Source organism: Microcaecilia unicolor, chromosome 9 (assembly GCF_901765095.1).
Source record: "Microcaecilia unicolor chromosome 9, aMicUni1.1, whole genome shotgun sequence".
NCBI lineage: Eukaryota > Metazoa > Chordata > Amphibia > Gymnophiona > Siphonopidae > Microcaecilia > Microcaecilia unicolor.
The window spans coordinates 190,902,838-190,925,734 of NC_044039.1; the positions used below are offsets into that span (position 1 = coordinate 190,902,838).

Sequence of the window (22,897 nt, forward strand, 5' to 3'; positions counted from 1 at the left end):
ACAGCTCTGTACGATTTTTTTCTTGGCCGAGGACTGAAGGATCTAGGTACAGACTTGGGTGCGCAGTCTGCTCAGGGCGCTGAGTCCTCGGGCCTGGCTATGCATTTATGTCTTGGGCTCTGTGGCAGACACTTTGGAGGTAGTGCTGTGGGCGGTGCTCATAGACAACATCTACAGCTCTTGCTTCTCGACAGGTGGTCTCCTGTGTTCCAGGAGTGTCAGCAGTGTCTTCCGTGGCTGTTCTCGGTACGCCGGCGCATGAACTGGTGGCTTCGCAATTCCTCCCTGTGGAAGGGATGCCTTGGCACCTCTGCAGTGGATGGTGGTGGTCACGGAAGCGTGCCTCTTGGACTGGAAAGCCCTTTGCCTCCTCCTTCCGTCTCCGGGGTGGTGCATGGCACAGGGGACGGTGTAGCCGATCTCCCACCTGGATCTGATTTTGGTGCTGTTCGTCTTCTAGCCTTTCAGGACACATTGCTGGCCAGGCGGTGCTTGTGCCGTCTCCCCCGCCTCAACCTGCTTTTGGTGCTGTTCATCTTCAAGTACTTCAGGACACGTTGCGGGCTAGGCGGTGCTTCTGCCGTCGGAGAAGATGAGGCGGTGGCTGCTTCTTCAACAGAGTGGGACTCAAAGTCAGACTGTGGCCATCAGGGCGTCACCCCCATGAAATGGGCAGAGGACCTCTTGTTCCGTTTCTACGCGGCCCACTTTACGGGCTTTTCCTACGGTGAGGTCTCTTTTCTGCCATCTTCTGGTCTCAGCAGAATGGTTATTCCACACCAGGGCTTCTCCAACATGGCCTCAGGTAGAGAGCTCCGTAGGTTGATCTGATGGCGTCCCGGCTGGACGCCCAGGTGCCTTCTTTCTTCAGTCATCGGAGAGAGGGTGATTCGGCAGGGCTGGTTGTTCTATTGCATCCTTGGCCAGAGGATGTTCTTCAATAGTGTTTCCTCTGTGGCCTCTCTGCAACCGAGTTCTTTTCAGATCGCTCTCCACCAAGGTTGAGTCATTCTGGTAGCTCCGGATTAACCACGGCACCCTTGGTATGCGGGTATAGTGAGGCTCCTGGTGGTACCTTCGTTTTGGATCTGCTTGACTCTCAGCTGTTCGTTCTGGGTCCACTCCTGAGTGGATGACCCCTCTCGCTTTGTTCTTACGGCCTGGTGTTTTGAGAGGTCAACTCTGTGGAACAGAGTTTTTTGACGCTATGGTTACTGTTCTGTTGGCGATCTTGTATGTGGTCCACGGTCCACTGCAACCACGTATTGTCATGTGTTGAGGATTTTTGAGGTTGGTTGCGGCCCGAGCTTGGTCGCGGCCCGAGCTTGGTCTTCATTGTGGGCGTCTGTTCCTCAGCGATTGAGTTCTTTCTGCAGGATGGGTTGCAGAAGGGCCTGGCCTGGCCTTACACTCTGAGGTGGTGCATTTCTTGCAGAGTGCTTTGCTCCTCCGCTGCTGCAACCTTCTCCCTGAAACCTTGTTTGTATTCTCCGAGTCTAGCTTTGGGTTCCTTGTCTACCGAGCATTGCTTTGGACTCCTTTTGTTCCTTTGCAGAATGCTTCGCTTAGGAACTTACAAGCAGCGTTCTTGGTCGCCAATTATTTGGCACGCAGTGTGTCTGGATTTTTAGTGCAGCCATTCCGAGCTGTTTTTTCTGCAGTTTTTCTGAGTCTGGAGTGACCTTGCTTTCGCTTCCTTCTTTCTTTTCCGGCTGTGGTTTGGCTTTTCTTTTTCATCCTCTCTTTCTTCCCTTCTTTCGGGGGGGGGGGGGGGGGATTTTCACATGGCGTACACGGCACTTCTTCTTCTGGATGTTCAGAGGGCTCTCCTGTATTTGCAGATGTTGTATGTTTTTCAACATTCAGATCTTCTCTTTGTCTTTGTCACTGGTTCTTGCTGTGGGACGGCAGCCTCTGGTCTTATCTGATTTTTTTTTCTCATTGGATTGCAGATAATTTGTGGATTTTTTGGAAAGGTTGCATCCCGCCGGTGGCATTCCAGGCTCGTTTCACGAGTTTACTATCTACTTCTTGGGCGGAACGGGTGTGCTTTCACTATTCAGATGCTGCCTTTGCAGCGGCGGTTCTGTCTCGGGGAGCGGCAACTTCCCACCCTACTTAGGGATTGCTTTGGTACATCCCACCAGTTCTTGGATTCATCTGCTGCATACGCTAAGGAAGGTAAAATTATGCCTTACCTGCTGATAATTTTCTTTCCTTTAGTAGCAGCAGATGAATCCAGGATCCCGCCCTTTGTCAGCTCTTGTTTTGCCTATCTGTTCTTGTTCTGGTCTTTAGTTTCCAAAAAAGAAGAGGAAAGAGAACAGAAACCACTGAAGAGGACTCCATCGCAGTCGTGGTTTCTCTTAGACTGGCAATTTTCTGTTTTGTATGGTTGGTGAGCAAGGCTTCCTGGTTTCTTGCCTGATTCTTCTTGGTGATGAGACATGTACTGAGGTGAAGGAGGAGCTGGCCGTCTGGTACCACTGCCTTCAGCTTTGTAATCTGTCTCCACCTGCTGGTAGATGGACACAACCCACCAGTTCTTGGATTCATCTGCTGCTACTAAAGGAAAGAAAATTATCAGCAGTTAAGGCATAATTTTACCATAAGGATTCATTTACAAGAGGTTGCTAGATTTATGTTTAGATTTAAGATTAGTTTGTATAATTTATCATATTACAATATCTTATTGATTTAATTATATGTATTCCGTAGTGAAAAGGAGAGTGAACCCTAACTGGGTGATAACACAGCAATAACAATAAAATTTATATTGCACTCTATACCTTTCGGTTCAGTACGGATGACATTAAAGAGACTGGTCATTTCCAGGAAATTCATAAACGATTAATATTAAAACACACGTTTCACCTTATAAATCTGATATGATTCAATACAAATTTGTTAAATTTTTATCTGTTTCTGGAATTGCCTCTAATTAGTCGTAGAAGATAGTATGCTTTGAACATATTTGTCCAAGAAGGCAGCCTGATAAGAGAAAGAGTGTCTTAAAGTTTAGTCCTTTTCTTTGAGTATTGTATTGATGGATAAGTAAATAAAGCCAATGATCTAGTAATCGTAGATTTTTGTAATAGAACAAAATGGTGCATAAGATATGAAGGAGCAAGACAGTAACATTTAAAACATAATCTAGCCTGTATACGTAACCAGTGTAGCTTTCTATAATATTGAGAAACTGAATCATACTTTGATAGTGAATAAGAGTCACAATGCCACATTTTGAACAGTATGTAGTTTCTTTAGGATTTGTTTAGGTACGCCTAAATAGATATTACAGTAGTCTATGGAACTCAAGATCAAAGATTGTACTACGAGTCAAACGTGTTCTTGATCAAAATATATATCTAACACGTCGTAAATTTTGCATCAACAAAAATGATCTTTGCATTAGTTTATTAATCTGCAATTCTAAAGACAGCCTATTGTCCAACTGAATCCCCAGTATTTGTATAGAAGAAGAAAAGTGATATAAATTCTGGTTGGTCATCACAGAAGTTTCATTTTCTTCTCTAGAGCAACTAACAAAAATTTAGTTTTATCTGAATTCAATTTTAACTAATGTTTCATCCAAGATCCAAAGTACTAAGAATATTGTGAAGTAAATCTAATTGAGAAGAAACTGAAGAAAGGATAGGAACCATAACCATTATGTCATCCGCATAACTAACCCAACTTATCCAAGACATATCCCAAAGAGTGCGCCACTGGTATTCTTCCATTTATTTATTAATATAAATCAAACAAAATAAAACATGGAAAAGAAAATAAGATGATACCTTTTTTATTGGACATAACTTAATACATTTCTTGATTAGCTTTCGAAGGTTGCCCTTCTTGCTCAGATCGGAAATAAGCAAATGAGGTAGCAGATAGTATATAAGTTTTCCTTCTAACTTAACTCTATAAGAATGGTCTTTTAAAATTCCAGAGAACCAGTTGTATACATTTCCAGTAGCACCTATATTATCAAGGATCTGCAAAAGGATGTCATGGTCAACCAGATCAGATGCACTAGAGATGTTAAACTGTAGCACCAGAGCTTTTTTACCTTCAGAAATGATTAAAAAGGGAGCCAATAACTGTCTCAGTGCTATAGTTTGACCTAAACCCCGACTGAGAATAATGCAATATATTGTGTTCCAAATAGTAAGTTGCTAAGCCACCACCCTCTCCATAAATTTATAAAGCAGAGGAATGGAAGCAACTGGTCTATAGTTAGTTAACAGGTGACTGGATTCCTTAATATCTTTAACAATGGAAGTAATAATAATTTCTCCCTTATGGGAATGAAAGATCCCGAAGTCTAGAGAAGGTTGTAACCGTTCAAGTAATAGCAATTTAAATTTGCTAGATGCTGACTTCATAACATATGGTGATATGAATCTAGACTACAGAGTTTTGCATCTGGTGGGAGAGTGAAGATAAATGAATCCCCTGACAAAAAATGTCTCAATATATTTCTGTGGGAGAAGCAGTTCTAATAGCTGCAATATACATGTACTGATTCATTATAGTGGTTAAGGAATTGCATCTTTCAAGTTGCCTTCCCTCTTATCTCCTCTCCTGATCAGAAACATAGAAACCAGACACACATACATCAACACATATGAACAGACACACAAGCATCCAAGTGTGCACACACATGCTAAAGACATGCACTTGTATAAAGAGGGGTTGGAAAAAATTCCATGAGTCGTGCTCCACATGCTTTCAGCTTGTCTTCCCTGTAGCTTAAAAAAAACAACCTAAAATGGATATTCCCAACAAAAATATTTCTTGGTAGTTAATATTTTCTCTTCCTCTTTGCTTATGACACTTACCTAGGAAATCTCACAAACCCTTCCATTTCCCCTTGGCCATTCTCCCTCAGCACAGTTAAAGCTGATATATGAAAATGAGTTGAACCCTGGAGCCGCTCATTGCTACATGAAAATGACTTCATATGTGTAATGAAAGATGTTTGCCTTTTTGAGAAAGCTTTAGAAAATTCATGTGGGTGGTGGGGCTAGTTCTTGGCAAGTCTTCTACGGTCTGTGTCCTGAAAATGGCAGATACAAATCAAGGTAAGGTATACACAAGAAGTAGCACATATGAGTTTATCTTGTTGGGCAGACTAGATGGACCGTGCAGGTCTTTTTCTGCCGTCATCTACTATGTTACTATATGTTTAGCACTAAGCAAAGTTGCATGACTCACCTGAGAGATTTGTCAAGTGCTGTCTCCAGAAAATACCTATTATAGCTAAGCAACTTCTGTTGCTGGTGGCTACACAGCAGTTTTACAGTTTTTTGGTTGTTTGGAGAGCTGGCATATGTTGTTACAATTTTATTACCTTTCTCAAAACTGAAGTATAATCTTACAACCCTTTGGGATAATGAATAAGAAAAATGAATAGAAAAGAACACTTGATAGTTTAATATGTAAAAGTGTGTTGTGTAGCTAATTTGAATATGAGCTTTGCAAACTTCTAATAATATAGACTGTTTGCTCTGATTGTTGCCCTAGCTTCCACCTGTAGACACCTCTTTGCATCGGGGCATGGTCCTTAACAGTTCTGATAGGCTGGTGAGTTATGAAAGTGAACCCTGGTGATATCCTGACCAATTATTATATAATCAAATACTCTGTTAATTGTTAGTGGTGTAATTATTTACTATCAGGGTTATTTACTAACAGTTAACACATACTATTTGCCACAGTGCTCATTGCATAAAAATGGGTCCTGTGTCAAGTAACATGTATTAATAGTGGTAGCGCACATTAAACTCTTAGTAAATGACCCCCATGTGATTTAGTGGTGGTGACTGATAATCAGAATTAAATTCACAGGGGTTCTTGGTGTTATGAGTATTGAAAAATTAATTTTCCCATATTAAACAACTTACATAAAATGTCTGAAAATATTCTTGTGAAAGTTTGGCTTTCTGATTTGCACAATTTATGTATTTGTCTTTTTTTTTTTAAGGAAAATTAAGCATTGATAACTTCATCTAACATAAAACTAGTTGACTAAAAAGTAGAAAATAGAGGTGCAGTAAAGATTAGACTTACATATTTACTAGTATTTGTGTGCCTGTGGCCAAAACATAATACATTAAGACTGAGGTGGGAAACAGTGTGCTTACTAGCAATAAATATGGTTTTGCTTTATTCTCATTACAAGCATCAGAGTAGTCTCTAAGAGCTCATTTCTTCCCAGATTTTATAAAAATGTGGAGTTAGTGTATCATTATGAGATTTATTAGAAACAGACTGCGATATATTTTCATTTTAATCATATTTAAAATGTAGGTCCTCAATTACATAATATTATTTCATGTGGCTTGGACTTTGATGATCGAAATAATTCTCTTCTTTTGGATGGGGGGGGGTGGGGTGGGGGGGGGGGGGGAATGTACATTGTTTTTCCACACCAAATTTGATCATAAAATGTGCAATATTAGGTTACGGCTCAGCATCCTATTTCTAACATTAGTCAAGCAGGATCCTAAAAGTAAATCTATCCCCAAGTCTTGTTCATCCAAATGCAGTCATAGTATTTTTATTAGTAATAGTGATAAAGTAGGTTTAATTTCAGCAAAATTCTATATACAAACTACCAGACCAAAAACCAGAATGTTTGCCTCCTGGGCCTTTCAGCTCAATTGGACTTGGCTTCAGTTAGGCTAGGTATATTGAGTCTTTATTTGCAAGTCCCTTGGGTTCCCTCCTATGTTCATGTTCCTCTCCCCTGAACTCAACTCAACCCAATCATGATAGTGATGTATAAACCGCAGCTCCTTATGAAACCTGGCTAATGCGAGCCCAAAATATAGTCACCAGGTGTCACAATTGGATGATGACTGAGACTTGCTTGTCCCTTCCCTCTCCCCCACCTCAGCAAGAAGCATCTTCATAATTGTCTACAATATTGATAGGTATAGATTGAAAGCCTCCCCTCATATGTTTTGATCTGAAAATAAGGGTTCTTAATTATACTTGGATGTAATGAAAAGAATATGAGAAAACTTTAAATGGGCAGCTGTTCCTATGTCATTTTCATTTTTGATAATAGGATCCACTCTGGAAGGTGCGACGCAGTCAGAAGCTTGATATGTCTGCAAGGTTGGAGCTTCAGTCTGCTCTAGATGCAGAAATTCGTGCCAAGCAAATTGTTCAAGAAGAACTAAGAAAAGTCAAAGATACAAATATCTCCTTTGAAAGGTACAAGATCTGTGAGATCAGTCATGTTATATATGCTAGTGACAGTTTTCAGAATGGTTTATGTAATACAAACAAGTGGGGAAAGCAATCAGAGCATAGCTCATGTTGTTCTTTCCAAACCATCTTGTATGTGTGTATGAGTGTGTGTCCATTTTGTGTCCTGAATGTGCACTGTATGTGTGGTGTCTGTGGAGAGTAGATGGAAGTGGTAGTACAATTTGTGTGGGCATTTTTGAGAGGCATAGTTTTTGGGGGTGGGGTTGATTTACAAAGTGGTAGGGCAGTTGCAGGGGATGTGTTTTGAGAGATCAGTTGCAGGCCTGGGAAAGGTTTGGGGGGTAGGACAGTTAGAGGAATATTTTTTAGATATTGGGCAATTAGCATAAGGTGATGTTGCACTGTATATGTTTGGGGGGGATGGGGGCTATTTACATGGTGGTAGGACAGTTGTGGAGGGTGGTTTGGAGTGGGGGGGGTTGGGGCAGTTGTGGAAGGGTATTTTTTATGGGTGGTGCAGCTTGGGGGTTGGTGGGGCAATTGTGGAGGATAGATTTTGGGTATAATGTAGTTTGTGGGGTGATGTGGCATTAATAAGGGTAGATTTTAGAGTTGGAGCAGTTTGTGGGATAGTGGTAAAATTGCAGTGAGCAGTTTGCAGGGTTTTGAGCAAGATTCAAGGGGTAGTTTTTGGGAATAAGGCAGTTTGCTAAGAGGGGCATTTGCTTGGTGTAGCTTTTGGGGATGGGGCAGCTGGAAGGGGTATTTCTTGGGTAACAGCAGTGGTGGTAGTTGGAGGTAATGGTGGTAGTTGGAGGTAATTTAGAGGGGTGGGATAACTTGAAGGGTGATTGGGCAGTTGCAGTGGTAGTTTTAGGGATTTGCAGCAGTTTGTGGTGTGGTAAGGCAGTTGGGTAGTTTTGGGGGTGGGACAGTGTATGCATCGAGGTAGTTTTTGGGGTGGGGATGGTTTGGGAGAGGAAAGAACTGGAGAAGCAGTTTGAAAGGATAAATTCCCTAATTGCTGTGTTTCTCTGTATGTAAGTTTATATGCTACAGAAGCTGGAACTCCTCCCATTGCCTTGGGCAATATTTTTGGGTGGGCTTATTTCTCTGGAACCCTTGGTTTGATTTGGCCCATTTTCAAACTCGATGTGTCTTTGTACCAGTTTTTCCTCCATACCAGTTTCAGTGGGATGATACTAGGATTTGTAACACAGTGGACACCCCGGAGGGAGTGGAAAACATGAAAAAGGATCTGAAAAAGCTAGAAGAATGGTCTAAGGTTTGGCAATTAAAATTCAATGCGAAGAAATGCAAAGTGATGCACTTAGGGAATAGAAATCCAAGAGAGGCGTATGTGTTAGGCGGTGAGAGTCTGCTAGGTACGGATGGGGAGAGGGATCTTGGGGTGATAGTATCTGAGGATCTGAAGGCGATGAAACAGTGTGACAAGGCGGTGGCCGTAGCTAGAAGGTTACTAGGCTGTATAGAGAGAGGTGTGACCAACAGAAGAAAAGAGGTGTTGATGCCCCTGTACAAGTCGTTGGTGAGGCCCCATCTGGAGAATTGTGTTCAGTTTTGGAGGCCGTATCTTGCTAAGGATGTAAAAAGAATTGAAGCGGTGCAAAGAAAAGCTACGAGAATGGTATGGGATTTGCGTTACAAGACGTATGAGGAGAGACTTGCGGACCTGAACATGTATACCCTGGAGGAAAGATGAAACAGGGGTGGTATGATACAGACGTTCAAATATTTCAAAGGTATTAATCCGCAAACGAACCTTTTCCGGAGATGGGAAGGCGGTAGCACGAGAGGGCATGAAATGAGATTGAAGGGGGGCAGCCTCAAGAAGAATGTCAGGAAGTATTTTTTCACGGAGAGGGTGGTGGATGCTTGGAATGCCCTCCCACGGGAGGTGGTGGAGATGAAAACGGCAACGGAATTCAAACATGCATGGGATAAACATAAAGGAATCCTGTGCAGAAGGAAGGGATCCTCAGGAGCTTAGCCTAGAATGGGTGGCAGAGCTGGTGGTTGGGAGGCGGGGCTAGTGCTGGGCAGACTTATACGGTCTGTGCTGGGGCTGGTGGTTGGGAGGCGGGACTAGTGCTGGGCAGACTTATACGGTCTGTGCCGGGGCTGGTGGTTGGGCGGCGGGGATAGTGCTGGGCAGACTTATACGGTCTGTGCCAGAGCCGGTGGTGGGAGGCAGGGATAGTGCTGGGCAGACTTATACGGTCTGTGCCAGAGCTGGTGGTGGGAGGCGGGACTGGTAGTTAGGAGGCGGGGATAGTGCTGGGCAGACTTATAGGGTCTGTACCAGAGCTGGTGGTTGGAGGCGGGGTTGGTGGTTGGGAGGCGGGGATAGGGCTGGCCAGACTTATACGGTCTGTGCACTGAAGAGGACAGTACAAATAAAAAAGTAGCACATATGAATTTATCTTCTTGGGCAGACTGGATGGACCGTGCAGGTCTTTTTCTGCCGTCATCTACTATGTTTACTATGTTCTGTGACTCTCTTTGCAGCCAGTATCTTTAAAGCACTTACCCGGGCTCTTACTCGTCATTGGCCAAAACCTCCTCCAAATCCTTACATTTGTGTATTCTTTTCAAATATTATTATTATTATTTGTTACATTTGTATCCCACGTTTTCCCACCTTTTGCAGGCTCAATGTGGCTTACATATAACCGTTAACGGTGTTGGCCGATTATGGTTTGAACAAATACATAGTATGAATGAATACAAAGTGATATTGTGGTATAATGAGATATATGTATGGTAGAAAACAGTTGGGAGGAACTTAGAGAGGGAAAGGGGGGAAGAAGAGTCAGGTAATGTCCGTTGCAGTCTTTGGTTATGTTGTGTCGCAAGTGACTGGTATTTTTTTGTTGGGTCAGTGGGGTATGCTCTTCTGAACAGGTCTGTCTTTAGTGCTTTCCGAAAATTTAGTTGGTCGAGCGTAGTTTTTACTGCTTTTGGCAATGCATTCCATAGTTGTGCACTTAGGTAGGAAAAGCTGGTTGCATAGTTGGTTTTTATTTGAGTCCTTTGTTGCTTGGGTAGTGGAGGTTTAGATATGATCGTGCAGATTTTGTGGAGTTTCTGGTTGGCAGGTCGATGAGGTCTGTCATGTATCCCGGTGCCTCGCCGTAAATAATTTTGTGAACAGTTGTGCAGATTTTGAAAGTGATGTGTTCTTTGATTGGTACTACTTCTAAATATAGAAATTCATCGAGGGCCACCTGAAAGGTGTTTTTTTGCCTATGATGAAGAGAAGACCAGATGGTCTATTTTAGCTCCGACAGATTGATACTTGATCTGGGAGCTCTTTGAGGCTTTTCCCCATACACCATTATAATTTTGTAATTTTGTATCAGGTGGAAGTTCTAATATTTAGAAGTAGTATTCATCTCCACACCACCAAATATCTTTCTTTGATTGGTAGCCAGTGCAATTTTTCTCTGAGTGGCTTGGTGCTGTCAAAACGTGTTTTTCTAAATATAAGCCTGGCTGCTGTATTTTGGGCGGTCTGAAGTTTCTTTATGATTTGATCTTTCCATCCCGCATAGATTACATTACAGTAATCTGCGTGGCTTAATACCATGGACTGTACCAGGTTACGAAATATTTCCCTCGGGAAGAATGGTTTTATGCGTTTGAGTTTCCACATTGAGAAAAACATTTTCTTTATGGTGGATTTCGCTTGGGACTCTAGTGATAGGTTACGGTCAATTGTTACTCCGAGGATTTTCAGGCCGTCTGAGACAAGGAGGGTGTATCCTGGGGTGTTAATGTTTGTGGGTTTGTATGTATTGTATTGGGATGAGACAATGAGACAGTGTGTTTTTTCTGTATTGAGTTTTAGTTGGAATGCATTTGCCCATGAGTTCATGATGTTTAAGCTTAGTTTGATTTCATTTGTGATTTCCGCCAGATCATGTTTGTATGGGATGTATAATGTAACATCATCAGCGTAGATAAATGGGTTGAGGCCTTGGGTGGATAGGGTCTTGGCTAGTGGAGTCGTCATGAGGTTGAAGAGGATCGGTGATAGTTGTGATCCTTGTGGTGCTCCGCAGCCTGGTTTCCATGCCAACGATATGTTTGTTTTTGATTTCACTTGATATGTTCTTGTGGTTAGAAAGCCCTTAATCCAATTCAGAGTGCTACCATTGATTCCGAAGTATTTTAGGATTCTTAGCAGTACGTTATGGTTAACCATGTCGAATGCACTTGACGTGTCAAATTAGGTTTTTTTAATGGTTTTTTTAATGTCTGCTTATTATGTTCAAACAGAATACTATCATGTTCTATCATTATCATGTTACCCAAAATCCTTCTGTTATTACTAAATATGTACTTTCTCATGCATTTCCACTACTCATGACGTATTGTAAGCCACATTGAGCCTGCAAAGAGGTGGGAAAATGTGGGATACAAATGCAACAAATAAAAATAAATAAATCAACTTGTGTACTCAAAAATAATAAGTCATTTAGCTTTCAAAACTTGTCAGGCTATTGAACACTTGGTGCCAGGTACTGGTAGTACATGTTGACTTGTATTTAGGGAAGTGGAGGGTAAGGTAAAATCTCACTGATCTAGTTGTATTTTGGATTGGTAGGTCAATGAGAGGCTGAAAATTACCCTGTATGACAGAGTACAGATATTAAAGGATATACATGCTTTATTGGTAGCCAGTGTAGTTTTTGCAGTAGGTGTCTGGCTCTTTCGTATCTGTTTTTCCCTAATATGATTCTGGCCGCTGTGTTTTGTGTTTGTAGTTTCTTTAGGATTTGGTCTTTGCACCCTGCTTAGATTCAATTGCATGAGCTAGGACCTTGGTTTGGTTCAAGGTGCGGAATACAGCTCTTGGGAAGTATTGTTTTATGTGTGTGTTTCCATATTGTGTGGAACATTTTCTTTGTAGTGCCTTCAGCCTGGTTTTCGAGAGATAAGCCATTGTCTATTCTGATTCCTAGGATTTTCAGTTTGTCTGAGATTGGGAGATGATCCCAAGACAGTTGTGAAGCTTTCAGTATTGTGTGAAGATGGGAGTATCAGGCAGTGTGTTTTTTTTCCCTATTCAGTTTCAGTTTGAAGGCTGATGCCCAGGATTCTATGAGGTTCATGCTGCTCTTGATTATGGATGTGATTTCTGATGGGTCATTTTTGAATGGGATGAAGATTGTAACATCTTCATAGATGAAAGCATTAAAGGCACTGTGGATGACATCACCCACATGTGATGAGAATATATGCCTGCTGTCCTCGTAGAATACCTGCTTCTTGGTGCTAACCATGACCTGCCTAAAACAAGTCCCCTTGAAATTTGGACAAACTGTGGAGCAAAATGTCTAAAATCAGGGTGTTGAGAATTGCAACTTGGATGTTTTTGAAAGAAAACTTCCTTCTGCCTCCTTATGACCTTTTTTGAATGTTTTTTTTGTTTTGAAAATGAGCCCCAAAGTGTTTAAGAGGTCATAAGAAAGTAAGAGATTGGTAATTATATGAATGAATGAAATGTGTGTATGCATCCATGTATATGCAGACATTAATGGAGGACTCTAAAAACCAGTTCAGATAGTGGATTAAAAATAGAGAAAAAAATCAGATAAAAAGCCCTTTGCCTCCAATGTGTTCTCTGTAAAGAATGAGATAACTGAAAGTGGAGGAGTGGCCTAGTGGTTAGGATGGTGGACTTTGGTCTTGGGGAACTGAGGAACTGAGTTCGATTCCCACTTCAGGCAGAGGCAGCTCCTTCTGACTCTGGGCAAGTCACTTAACCCTCCATTGCCCCATGTAAGCCACATTGAGCCTGCCATGAGTGGGAAAGTGCGGGGTACAAATGTAACAAAAATAAAATAGATACTATTGGAGATTCTACATGGAATGTTGCTACTATTGGACATTCTACATGGAATGTTGCTACTATTGGGGATTCTACATGGAATGTTGCTATTCCACTAGCAACATTCCATGTAGAAGGCTGCGCAGGCTTCTGTTTCTGTGAGTCTGACGTCCTGCACGTACGTGCAGGACGTCAGACTCACAGAAGCAGAAGCCTGCGCGGCCACATTGGTGATCTGCAAGGGCCGACTTCTAGTGGAATAGCAACATTCCATGTAGAATCTCAAATAGTAGGAAAAGTGGAGGAGTGGCCTAGTGGTTAGGGTGGTGGACTTTGGTACTGAGGAACTGAGTTCGATTCCCACTTCAGGCACAGGCAGCTCCTTCTGACTCTGGGCAAGTCACTTAACCCTCCATTGCCCCATGTAAGCCGCATTGAGCCTGCCATGAGTGGGAAAGCGCGGGGTACAAATGTAACAACAACAAAAAAAAAAGTAAAGTGAGGAAAATAAAAAGGAAGTAAATGAACCGTATATATGTAAATATATCCCTCTGTGTATGCACATATGCTTAAAAAAATTTTTAAAAACGCAAAGGAGCATAAAAGTCAAAGATTTTGAGAACAAATGTAATAAGTTATTAAAACGTGAGGGTAATCGACAAAAACTAAATGGTCTATTGAAGTGTGAACCCAAGTCTGGTAACAATAAGTCGGCAATTAGAATAAAAAAGCAATAAACAATGTGGGATTTCAAGAAGACTGAGAAGATCCTCCTTAATTTTACTGGATTGTGGTAGAAATCTCACTCTATTTTGAAAAAGAGATTAAAAGTTTTGACAGAATTGAAACTCAACCTTGCAACCAAAGCTAGAGCAGCAAGGAATGGAGGGGTTTATGAAAGAGACAGAGCCCTAGTTACTCTCAATGCTAGGACAAAAGACACAAAATGTTGCCCTTGCCAAGAATTTGCCATTTTTACTGCAAAATTATAAGGAGCCAGAGGTAAGCACAGGCGCAGCAGGCCCTCTCTCTCCATGTCTACCTGTTCTGAGTCTTGTGATCCCTCCCTCATTCATCTAGCAGTAGGAGAAGGAAGTAGTGATTGTTAGGGAAGCATCTTCATCCTCTGTTGCCTAGCACTAGTGTAGCACTTTGAACTGTGCGGCATTATTCTCCATTCTAGTTCAAACTGTGGATGTGGTCTTAGGTACCAGAACAGGAGCATACAGCCCAAGGAGCTGCTGATCTGTAATTCTCCTGCCATCCAGTTTGGTACAGTATGGAGGGATTAGTGCAGGGAGTGGCTGATAAAGGATATGGGTGCAGATGGGAATGAAAATAAATTATCTGTGCACATAATAAATGTGGAAACATTATTTTTATAAGGGAAAAGAAAATTAGCATTATTTAGGTTTTACAACTTTTATTAACCAAACAAGAGAACAAACAGTTACAATTTGTCTCCCCCCCCCTCAAAACGTCCCCCTCCCCCAAATCCTACATAGTACCTAAACAAAACCTAATTGAACAGCAAGAGGTCTGGTTTCTAATAATCTCTCACTGTAACACCTCCTTCCCAACTCAACTCCCTTTGCATCTATGTCCATACAGTACCCACCCTGCTTCCCACCCTCCAACAATCAGAGTATCGAAGAGACCACCCCTTATTTTAATTGTACTGAGTAGAAATCTTAATAGATAAGACCTCCATAGAAAACTGTCCACATTGTAACTTGTTCATTATCATACTACAAGCTTGAGCTGATAAAAATCTGTATATAGGGCTCCCAGGGGATAAGGGAAGCCTGAATTCTCACAACATCAGCAAATGCAGATAAATTCCTCCATTCCCAGTGCACGGGAGCTGTGTTGCTGGTAAAAGTAACTTTATTTAATATATAAACATACTGTAGAATTGCTACTAGAGTTTTTGAGTCTTACCACATAATATACCCTTGAGCTGCTGCATGAAACAGAGTTGTGCAGAGTGGTTATACTTTCATTGTGGGAATAGTCCACCATAGGAAAAAAATGGAATACCAGTATCTGTACTGGATCTTTTCTGTAGACAAAAGCAATTCTTCAGGTTGCAGAGCTGTCGGTCTGCCAGTTTTAATATTTCTTGTGTGGGTTTTTCACATGTCGCTATTTAGTTGAGTTAGCCAGCTGACTTAAAGAAAAATTATCATCCTGTACTAGTTAATTCTAGAGTTTATTATGATTTCAATATAAATAGAGGGGAGACAAGGTATTGCAGGTGGTAGGTGCATCAGCCTTTAATTTTCAGAGCTTCCCTTATCCTAGAGAATGACACAAGGGACGGGGACCCGCAGTAACCGTGGGGATGGGGGACAGAGCCCACGGGGATGGGGCAGGGATGGGAACAGAGCCCACGAGGACAGGGACAAACTTTGTCCCTGTGTCACTTTCTACTTTGAAGCCTGTTAATGAACTGGACTGTTATGTTTGATGCAGAAACGATATTTTGATTTTTTTTTTTTTTTTGGAAAACAAGCAAACATGCTGATCACAACTAGCAAAATTTGCATGGGGGATCCTGTGCATCCTGCTACCAGCACATCTTCTAAGAAGTCATCTTCTATTGCAGGAAGGACTGAGGAAGACAGGAGAGCTAAACTGAATCCTGAGATTGTTGATGACTTCTTATTCATCCACAGTGTTGTATTTTGTACCCCTGGACATTTTAACAGGGTGGATTAGGATTCCTTGGGGGTAGTAGAAATCAGCTATTGTTGGGGTTGGAAGGTTAGAGGATAGTGGTGAGGAGGGTTATTAAAGCTGCTCGCTAATATTATTGTTTTCTATTTGCAAATTATACATAATAGTTGCACAGCATATTCCTTTTTATACTTTAATAAAAAGATTTAAATATAAAATCATAATTGTTCAAGGCTTCTGCAGATGAGGACAGAGCCCATGGGGACGGAGACGGAACCCACGGAGACAGGGACAAACTTTGTCCCCACGTCATTCTCTAGCTTATCCTAACTTGGTTACAGATGAAACATAGATAAATGGAAACCAATTCATAAGAAGTATATTCATAATTTGAAAGACCCAATATAAGAATCAGGTATAATACAGGTGAGAATTGTAGTGGATTATCAGGACTGCGTGGTGGAATTTATACAAACAGTACTTGTTTGCACTTTTTCTGGATTAACACATTACCTATTTTCATGAACTGTTAATTCACCACTTTCCTCCCCACTCTACTCCCACACTTGGACTCCGAAAATGAGAAGTGAAGAATTAATTTAAAAAAAAAAAAAAGGATTGCTCTTCAAAGGAACAGGCATTACTCATGCTTATGATGTAGGAACACCACCAGCCAGTAAATTTCACTTAAATATATATAGTTTAATAGTTTAAAAGGACTTGATGTACCATCTTTCAAAAGTATCAAAATGATTTACCGTAATAAAAACAGTAAGGAATGCCATTAAAAATAGGAAACTACCCAATCAAACATTCCACACACATCCATCCTAAAGAGATAGAGGCACAGATAACCCTCATCCAGTCACAATTCTTATACAGTTGCTTTTTGAAAAAGGTAAGTCTTTAATCTCTTCTTAAATAAAGGAAATGATTTCTCCTGTCTCAGCTCTAAAAGAAGTTGATTCCATAACCCAAGGGCTTTCCAATAGAAAGCACTTTCCATAGTGACGGTTAGTTTAACCTGAACTTCCCTGGGGCTATCAGTTGATTAGTTGTCCCCCGACCTCAAGTTCTTCCCTTCCAAATATACTTTCAGAAGCTTCTTGTTGTTTTCTAAATGCTTAACGTATTTCTCTTATCATTTGCATTATATTTTAGTAAATTGAAAGATTCTGAGGCAAGAAATCGGAGCTTCTTGGAGGAGATAGAAGGTTTGAAAAAAAGTCTGGAAGAAAAATACAGAAATGATAGTGGTAAGGGAAAGAAAGTAATGTGCCAGAAATCCATGAATAATTATGGTGTGCACTCTTTTACTTGCTTGCTAAAACTGGTCATTTTTTCTTCCAGGCCTAAAACTCCCTGATTTTCAGGACTCCATTTTTGAGTATTTCAATACATCCCCGCTTGCACATGACCTGGCATTCAGAGTAAGTGTGCCTGTTAGTTGATATTAAATGTGTTTGAATGCAGGTGTTGTAAATTATTTTAAGTGTAAGGGAAGACCAAAAAGGCTTTGAAAAGAAGGTCTGAGTCGCAGGGAATAAACCATTCCATAAATTATAGTTTTAAAAGTTTATCATGTGTACAAAAAAATAAAATGTTGTGTGTGTGCAACAAGGATATTTGTGCTGTGTGTGTTATATCCAAAAAAGGCACGGGTCAGTGTTTCGGCAGAGTTGCCTGCTCCAGGAGTTACACATTCTATTCCTCTATTTCCTCTCCTAGCCATGCAGGTCTAGGAGATGATAGGAAGTGTAGGAGAACTACATTCCCCATAAGACATTTTAATTAAGTTTAAATAGAATGTGGAACTCTTATAATGGTGAACCTTGCTTCCCTGGTGAACTTGGGATAGATATGCAAGAATAACATCTTAACAGTTAAGTACTAAATAAGAAAACCCTCCAACTCATCCATACTAAGTACTGTGTTCTATGTCCTTTGCTTTATATATGAGGAGGAATCAGTAAATAAGATGAATTTTAAGTTATCAACACAGAAAAACAAATCACCTTTATTATTCTCTCTCATAAACATCAGGACTGAAATAAGTTTTGTGTGTTCCAGTGGTTGTGAAATATTTCAAAGCCTGATTTGTATGTATTTATAGTAAACTAAGGGAAAAACAGCGAGAAAAAATGCTCATTTTCAAGTTTATTGCAACAGTTAGACAGTCAAATCTAATCATAGTGAAATACTACGTTCCATATCATCAAGCTGATCAATCCATAGACTGGTGGGTTGTGTCCATCTACCAGCAGGTGGAGATAGAGAGCAAACTTTTGCCTCCCTATATGTGGTCATGTGCTGCCGGAAACTCCCCCAGTATGTTCTCTATCTCAGCAGGTGGTGGTCACACACAGCAGCAGCTCTGGCTAGGCCTCCAAACCTAATTTTTAGGTTTTGTTGAGTGCCTGGGGTTGAGGGCTCTTTTGAGCAAGTGCAAACCTGGTGGTGCCAGGTCCCTCCTTTTCTCCCCCCTCCCGCTGGCTCCGTTAAAAAAAAAAAAAAAAAAAAAAAAAAAAATTTTGAACGGCCTTAAAGGCGTTTATTTCGACGTTTATTTAAGCGTCTATTGCAGCTACTCACTGAGACACCAGGTCGTTACAACTCGGAGCGGACAGCAGGTAATTTTACCTTTTTATAGCGGGCGGGGGTTCCCCGATTCTTCTCCTCGTGGCTCATGGCGTCGGAGGGCGAGGGCGCAAAGGGTCGCTCCCCGGGTCGCTCGAGCGCTTCTAGAGGGGATGCGGGGGTCTTCAAGCCGGATTCGCCCTTGGTGGGTGACAGTTTCGCGACCGATGCATGTCCCGGTCCTTCCTCCGGCGTGGCGGTTTTTCCCGCCATAAACGCCCATCCCCCGCTCCTCGCCTCCGCCATCTTGGCCGGCCACGCGGCTCGGACGGCTTCTTCTTGGGCCGCCCTTGAGGTTGGAGACATTAATGCCATGAACGCCCTTAATTTGGGCGACGGCACAGAAGCGGCTAAAGTTAAGAGCCGTTCTTCCCGCGCGGCTCCTTCGCGGAGTTTCGCGCCGGACGCCATTTTGGATGCGCAGCATGTCTCTCCCCCGCTATTGCGAGCGCCGGTTGAGAGCGCGCCTAGGGCTGTTGCCCAGGCTGCGGAGGTGCACAGTCTGGGGGGTTTCTCCCCCGAGTTTGTTTTGCTGCTGCATCGGGCCTTCCTCATGCACAACGCTGCCCCCGCTCCCTCCTCTGGTAAAGAGGTTGAGGTTCCCAGAGGTAAACGCCCTCGGGTTGATTCCCAGGCCTTGGAGGAATTTGTCTCCTCCGATGTAGATGAGGGCAGCGTGTCTGAGGTCTCCCAACGGTCCTTTGCGGATTCCTTGGAGGAGACGGATCCCCGCTCGGCTGGAGCGGATGACCCCTCTGCAGCGCGGCTTTTTCGCCCGGAGGATTTGCCCAACCTGTTGTTACAGGCCATGGACACTTTGAAGATATCCTCTCCGGAGGACGTCTCTCCCTCAGCCCCTGTTGGCTCTGCCATTATGCTGGGGACTAAGCGCCCGCCTAGAACCTTCCACGTGCATGATGCCATGCACACCTTAATTTCGGCTCAATGGGATGTCCCAGAAGCGAGCCTTAAAGTGGCTAGGGCTATGTCCCGCCTCTATCCTTTGGCTGTGAGTGAACGTGAGGCCTATCTGTGGCCTACCGTGGATTCTTTAATCACTGCGGTGACTAAGAAAACGGCATTGCCGGTGGAAGGTGGCACGGCCCTAAAGGACGCCCAAGACAGGAGATTGGAGGCGGCCTTAAGGTCGTCCTTTGAGGCGGCTGCTTTAAGTTTGCAGGCCTCAGTTTGCGGCTCCTATGTGGCCAGGGCGTGCCTGACTATGGTGCAGCGGGCTTCCCCCTCGGATCATTTCTTGAGGAATGATTGGCCAGCCCTGGAATCGGGCTTAGCCTATTTGGCAGACTTGCTGTATGATGTCTTGAGAGCCTCAGCTAAAGGCATGGCTCAGACTGTCTCTGCGCGGCGGTGGCTTTGGCTGAAACATTGGTCTGCTGACCACGCCTCAAAATCCCGCCTGGCTAGATTGCCTTTTAAAGGCAAGCTGCTCTTTGGGGTCGAGCTGGACAAAATCGTGACTGATCTCGGCACGTCTAAGGGCAAGAAGTTACCGGAGGTCAGGGCTCGGGCTAGTGCTCGTCCCGGTACCTCCAGAGGACGGTTTCAGGAAGCCCGTCGGTACCGCCCGGGCAGGTCAGGTGCTTCTGCCCCCTCTTCCTTTAAGAGGAATTTCTCCCCCAAGCAGCATTCCTTTCGCAGAGACCGCCGTCCCGGAGGTGCTCCCTCCGGTCCTCCCCCAGGGTCTCGTACCCAATGACGGGGTATTGGTCCACGCCCCAGTGCAGATTGGAGGACGGCTGTCCTCGTTTCTGGGCGAGTGGACCACAATAACTTCAGACGCTTGGGTGCTGGAAGTCATCAGAGACGGCTACAAGCTAGAGTTCTGCCGACCCTTAAGAGACGGGTTTGTACTCTCTCCCTGCAAGTCTCCGGTCAAAGCTGTGGCAGTGCAGCAGACTTTGGACAATCTGATCCGCCTGGGTGCGGTCGTTCCGGTGCCAGAAAGTCAGCTTGGCAAGGGGCGTTACTCCATTTACTTTGTGGTACCAAAGAAAGGAGGTTCTGTCCGGCCTATCCTCGACCTCAAAGGGGTCAATCGGGCCTTGAAAGTGCGGCACTTTCGCATGGAGACTCTCCGCTCTGTTATAGCGGCAGTGAAGGCAGGGGAGTACCTGGCATCCTTGGACATCAAGGAAGCGTACCTGCATATTCCCATCTGGCCTCCTCATCAACGCTTTCTGCGTTTTGCAGTCCTGGGCCGACACTTCCAGTTCAGAGCCCTCCCGTTCGGGTTGGCTACTGCTCCGCGGACCTTTTCCAAGGTAATGGTGGTCATAGCGGCCTTCCTGCGAAAGGAAGGAGTACAAGTCCATCCTTATCTGGACGACTGGTTGATCCGAGCCCCCTCTTATGCAGAGTGCGGCAAAGCTGTGGACCGGGTAGTTGCTCTTTTGAGCTCCCTGGGATGGATCATCAACTGGGAGAAGAGCCAGCTGCGCCCGACTCAGTCCCTGGAGTATCTGGGAGTTCGATTCGACACCCAAGTGGGCAGAGTGTTCCTGCCAGTCAATCGGATTGTCAAGCTTCAGGCTCAGGTGGACCAGTTCCTAGTAGCCTCTCCTCTTCGGGCTTGGGACTATGTGCAGCTGTTGGGCTCTATGACGGCCACGATGGAAGTAGTGCCCTGGGCCAGGGCTCATATGAGACCACTACAACACTCTCTGCTGCAGCGCTGGACTCCGATGTCGGAGGATTATGCGGTGCGTCTTCCCTTGGATCCAGCAGTGCGCAAGGCGCTGAGCTGGTGGATGCAGACAGACAAGTTGTCTGCGGGAATGCCTCTGGTGTCCCCAGAGTGGATTGTCGTCACGACGGATGCCTCGTTATCGGGCTGGGGAGCCCACTGCTTGGGAAGGACAGCGCAGGGGCTCTGGTCTCCTGCAGAGGCAAAGTGGTCTATCAACCTCCTGGAACTCAGAGCCATTCGGTTGGCGCTTTTGGAGTTCATCCCGGTACTGGTGTTCAAGCCTGTACGGGTCCTGTCGGACAATGCCACGGCTGTGGCCTATGTCAACCGCCAGGGAGGTACCAAGAGCGCCCCTCTAGCCAAGGAAGCTATGAGTCTATGCCAGTGGGCGGAAGCGAACCTGGAACAGCTGTCAGCGGCCCACATTGCCGGAGTCATGAATGTCAAGGCGGACTTTCTCAGTCGCCATACCTTGGAGCCCGGAGAGTGGCAGCTATCTGCTCAGGCGTTCTTGGACATCACGAAGCGCTGGGGCCAGCCGAGCCTAGATCTGATGGCGTCATCGGCCAATTGCCAAGTGCCGCGCTTCTTCAGCAGAGGACGGGACCCTCGATCCCTGGGAGTAGATGCTCTTCTCCAACAATGGCCGACACAAGAGCTTCTCTATGTGTTCCCGCCCTGGCCCATGTTGGGCAGGGTACTAGACCGGGTGGCAAAGCATCCCGGCAGGATAATCCTGGTGGGTCCGGATTGGCCCAGGCGTCCCTGGTATGCGGACTTGATCAGACTCTCAGTCGACGATCCTCTGCGGTTGCCAGTGGAGCAGGGCCTGTTACATCAGGGTCCCGTGGTGATGGAGGATCCCTCCCCCTTTGGTCTTACGGCCTGGCTATTGAGCGGCAGCGTCTGAGGAAGAAGGGCTTCTCAGACAAGGTCATCGCCACTATGCTGAGAGCGAGGAAACGCTCTACTTCTACTGCTTACGCCAGGGTTTGGCGTATCTTTGCAGCGTGGTGTGAAGCAGGCTCTCTTTCTCCTTTCACTGCTCCAATTTCTTCAGTGTTGACGTTCCTGCAAGAAGGTCTGGACAAAGGCCTGTCGCTCAGTTCCCTTAAGGTCCAGGTAGCGGCTCTGGCTTGCTTCAGGGGCCGCCTGAAGGGTGCTTCCCTGGCTTCGCAGCCAGATGTGGTGCGCTTTCTCAAGGGGGTTAATCACCTGCGCCCTCCTCTGCACTCAGTGGTGCCTGCGTGGAATCTCAACCTGGTGCTAAGAGCATTGCAGAAGCCGCCGTTTGAACCCTTGTCAAGGGCATCTCTGAAAGACCTGACGTTGAAAGCAGTCTTTTTGGTGGCTATCACTTCAGCCAGAAGAGTTTCCGAGCTCCAGGCGCTCTCATGTCGAGAGCCTTTTCTACAGTTCACTGAGGCAGGAGTGACTATTCGCACAGTGCCTTCCTTCCTGCCCAAGATTGTTTCTCGCTTCCATGTGAATCAGCAGCTATGTCTCCCTTCCTTTCGTAGGGAGGACTACCCAGAGGAGTACTCTGCTCTTAAATATCTGGATGTGAGACGAGTCATCCTCAGATACTTGGAAGTGACCAATGATTTCCGGATATCGGATCATCTGTTTGTCCTGTTTGCAGGTCCTCGTAAGGGTCTGCAGGCTGCTAAGCCTACAGTGGCAAGATGGGTCAAGGAAGCCATTGCAGCGGCTTATGTGGCCGCAGGGAAGGTGCCGCCTATCCAGCTGAAGGCTCACTCCACGAGAGCTCAGGCGACCTCGATGGCAGAGGC

The 22,897-nt window shown here is 44.4% G+C and overlaps 1 protein-coding gene across 1 annotated transcript in view; it reads left to right on the forward strand.

Annotated features, from left to right (window-relative positions):
• CDC42BPB (CDC42 binding protein kinase beta) overlaps positions 1-22,897 on the forward strand; it is a 288,059-nt gene that overhangs the window by 203,702 nt on the left and 61,460 nt on the right. The window contains 3 exon segments of the mRNA XM_030214305.1: positions 7,079-7,227; positions 16,922-17,016; positions 17,111-17,190. Of these exon segments, the coding sequence (XP_030070165.1) occupies positions 7,079-7,227; positions 16,922-17,016; positions 17,111-17,190 (324 nt within the window).